Genomic DNA, 3,718 nt, shown 5'->3' on the forward strand with positions numbered 1-3,718 from the left:
AAAAAAAAAAAAAAAAAAAAAGGACCCTAGGCCTCTAATTCTCATGAGGAGATTTGGATCCTGTTAACTCAGAAAAGGGGTCTTAGGTCTAAGGATCTTGGGATTCAGGGTCTAGACTTTTAGACAAGTGGTCAGAGTTGGGGTTTCATAGTATCATGGGCTGGGATTTGGGGGACACAAGACAATGGTCTATGGTGGCTTGTAGCTTGGGGATCGGTTAACAGTTGCTCTGTAGGATTCGGGTCTTAGGACCTCAAGGTCTCACAGTTACAGGATCTTGAATATCTCATTTGCAGGGGTCAGATCTGGGGGATGGGGTTCAAAAGTCAGTCTGGGATTCTGAGGTGTGAGGATGAAAATCTCAGCAGGGTGGTGGCGGTGCACCCCTTTAATCCCAGCACTCAGGAGGCAGAGGCAGGTGGAGCTCTGAGTTCAAGGCCAGTGAGGAGTTTTCAGGACAGCCAGGGCTGCACAGGGAAACCTGTCTGAGCGTGTGGAAGAATCAAAACCCCAGGCTGTTGTTTCTTAGGGTCAGAGGGATCAGAATGGAAGTCAAAAGTCTAGGAGTCAGAGCATACCAAGAGCTGTAAACGACGGAGTAGCCGTTCCAGTCGGGCTTGCAGGGCACCCAGCTCTGGCTCCAGAGTCCTTAGGGAAGGACCACCTGCGCGGCGCAGCCATTGTACATGCCTGAGGTAGGACATCAAGTCTACTCGAAGCCTTGTCAGCACACCAGGAAGCTAGGGACAAAGAATGGAAACCAGGGAACTGTTAACACGCGTGTGCCCTCAGCCACCCGTCTTTCAGCCCTCCCTATCAGCCAGCGCTCACCTGCAAAGATCCCAATGTCCCAGCGCTCATGGCCAAGGTAGGCAGGGAGTCCAGATTGTGATCTCCATCAGCTGGGAATTTGTCTCTCTGGTGAGAAAAAAAGCTGTGAGGGGAACCCCAAGCTCTCCCCCTCATCAAGTGCCCATGAGAGAGAGCAGTGACTGTCATTCTATATACCCCGTCCCTCCAATCTCCTACCATCTGTGCAGCTAGTTGCCGTGTGTCTGCCAGGAGGGATCGGGTTAGGAGAACGGCGCTGTCCAGATCTGCACGAGGGTCTGAAGAGACCCGAGGGGAGCCAGCTGGTGGCCCAGGGGCAAAGACTCTATCTGGCCAGAGGCTCAGCACCACCAGGACCAGGCGACAAACACCTGTGGACAGAAGGGAGAAATCAGGCCAAACTCTGGGTCTGAGTGAGGTAAGCTAGAGTTCGGAATTTTGGTCTTGAAGGACTGTGGTCTGGACTTTACGGTCTGGAGGAGGAGGGATGGATGGAGCCTGGATTCTGGGTCTGAGGGAGGGCAGGCTGGGCCTCGGGACCCTGGATCTGCAGAATGAAGGCTAGACTCTGGACTCCAGGTTCTGAGGGAGAAGAGCTGAGGTTTGGGCTCCTGGGTCTAAGGGAGGAGGGCTGGAGTCTGAACGCCTGGATCTGAGGGAGGAGGACCTGGAGGTCTTGAGTCTCAGGGTGGGGCGCCCCGGGGCAGGTCGCAAAGCCCGAGCCCGGGCGGGCTTCCCTCTCCCTCCCTGGCTCTGGCTGCCCCGCCCGTCGGAGCAGACGCGGCCCGGGGCGGGTAGACGGGCCGGGCGTCTCCCGTCCGCCCCCGGACGCCGGAATCTGGGCCCCGGGGCGGGGCATGAGGGGGGGAGGTACAGGCCAGAACCTGCCCCCCTCCCCTGCCCCGGGAGCCCGAGCCGGCCTGGGAACAGTGGTAGGAGTCAGAGACTGGAGCTGACACCCGAACACAGGATTCCTCTCCAGGAAGGTGCCTGGACCCATTCCCATCTGCCCACAAAGGTGGCTGCGGAGGGCTGGGCGGTTGGGTCGGGGAGGACCTGGGCGCACCTGGTCTGAGAGGCGCTCAGGGACGCACGCAGCTGGAGACCCGTCGGGCCGCGTTCGGGGCTCAGGGGCTAGGGACAGCTCCTTTGCCGGCTGCCCATCCCCCAGCTGCCCCGCCCACCTCGGAGACAGCCAGCCAATCAGAGCCCCCCGGGCCGCCAAGCTCGAGTATCACACCCCCAGCCCGCCCCCTGGTCCCCTCTAGCTATGCCTAGTCCTTCGCTAGCCCCTCCTCGGCCGTCTGTCGGTGCACCCGTCCCCTAGCCGGTGCGCATCTGTCTGGCTCTTTAAGCTCTCTGTCCGCACCTCTCTTTCGTCTGCCTCCCCTGCCTGTTCCCAGTCCTCTGGGGCTTGCTGTCATCTGGGATTCTCTGTCTCAGTTTCCCTCCCTGAGCCACGCTGTTGGAATTCGTGGTTGTCTCTGTTCCTAGATTCCCACTGACTCCCTGGGATACCCAAGCCCTTAAGGATCACCTCCCAGCATCTATCTGTCCCTCTGTCCTTGTCTGGCTGTCCCTTGCCTTCTTGTTCTCTCTCTCTCTCTCTCTCTCTCTTCATCTCTTCTCTTAAACTCCCACTTTCCTCACTATTCTTTCTCAGTCTGACTCCCCGTGTGACTCCTCTTTTCTGTCCCTCTGTCCCTACTCTGCTTCCCATCCTCCCCACTCCCTCAATCCTTAACCCCCCTCCCCAACCCTGTCCCCTCACCCATGAACTGGAACCAACTTACAGTTCATGTCCCCACAGGCCAGGGGTTCCCCAGGGCAGGGGGCAGGGAGCCTGGGGGGGGGCTTTAACCCTTCCCTGTCCGCTGCCGGGGGAGCCCAGGGGGTCAGCTGGGCCTCGGCCTGGGGAGGGGAGGTTTGTGAGTGTGAGCAGCAAGGGCCAGGCAGTGAGGGAGTGTGTACGCCTGGGGGGTTATATAGGGGGCCGGGGCGGGCGGGCGGGGGGCAGGCAGCAGGGGAGGGCGGCCTGACACATCCTGACTCACCCTCCCTCCTGCCTTTTCCATTCAGACGAGCCGGCTGCCTAGCAGGGCTCACACCGCCTTGCTTGGAGGAGGGCACGGAAGGAAAAGTTGGAAAAGTTGAAAAGTGAAGGGGGGGTGGTCTGAGAGGGGCCGGTGAGGTCATTGGCGTCCCCTCCCTCCACCTCCACGGGCTGGGACAGACACACACGGCTCAAGAGCTCTATGGAGCCTGGTTGTGGGTGGTGGTCTGCATGGACCAGGGCTAGTACTGAGAGATGGTGAGGCAGTAGGAGAGGCAAGTCCAGGGCCTGAGGAGGTGGAGGTGAGGGACAGGGAGAATCTGAACACGGGGGGCAGAGATGGAGCCTCTAAACCCAGGATGGGCTGACAGATGCCCAGAGATGGGAACAGCAGGATATATAGATACATAGCCTCTATGTATGGAGACACACCGGAAGCTGAGGAGCTTCAATTGGCAATGTGATGGTACATTCACACTCTCAGCCCTGGGGAGGCGAAGGCAGGAAGTTCAGATGTTCAAGATCATCCTTAGCTACACAGTAAGACTAAAGCTAACCTGGGCTACTTGAAACCCCATTTTAAAAAAAGAAGCAGAGATCTCCCGGGGGAAAGGGGCCACAGACATGGAAAGAGAAGACTCAGGCTGCAGAAGAATGTACCAAAGATGAGGTCACCTGGGAGACAGGTTAGATGAGGTAAGGCGAGGACCAGAGAAAGGGGATAAAGTCTCTACAGAGGTCTCAGCTGGGTTGCTGCCCTTCCCCCATCTCGCCAGTTCCATAAATGGGGCCGAGATTATCTTCTATGGCTAAGGAGATGACCGGGGGGGGGGG

General features: G+C 58.5%; 1 protein-coding gene across 1 annotated transcript in view; it reads right to left on the minus strand.

The window, feature by feature from the left end:
• Il11 (interleukin 11) overlaps window positions 1-2,642 on the minus strand; it is a 5,013-nt gene extending 2,371 nt beyond the window's left edge. Inside the window, exons 1-4 of the mRNA XM_021219877.1 lie at window positions 2,625-2,642; window positions 1,030-1,202; window positions 832-918; window positions 579-740 (exon numbers count right to left, since the gene is read on the minus strand). Of these exons, the coding sequence (XP_021075536.1) occupies window positions 579-740; window positions 832-918; window positions 1,030-1,202; window positions 2,625-2,631 (429 nt within the window). The 5' untranslated portion in view covers window positions 2,632-2,642. The remainder of the gene's footprint in view (window positions 1-578; window positions 741-831; window positions 919-1,029; window positions 1,203-2,624) is intronic.
• Between the last annotated feature and the right edge of the window lie 1,076 nt (window positions 2,643-3,718).

This window comes from Mus pahari, chromosome 19, assembly GCF_900095145.1.
Source record: "Mus pahari chromosome 19, PAHARI_EIJ_v1.1, whole genome shotgun sequence".
Lineage (NCBI taxonomy): Eukaryota > Metazoa > Chordata > Mammalia > Rodentia > Muridae > Mus > Mus pahari.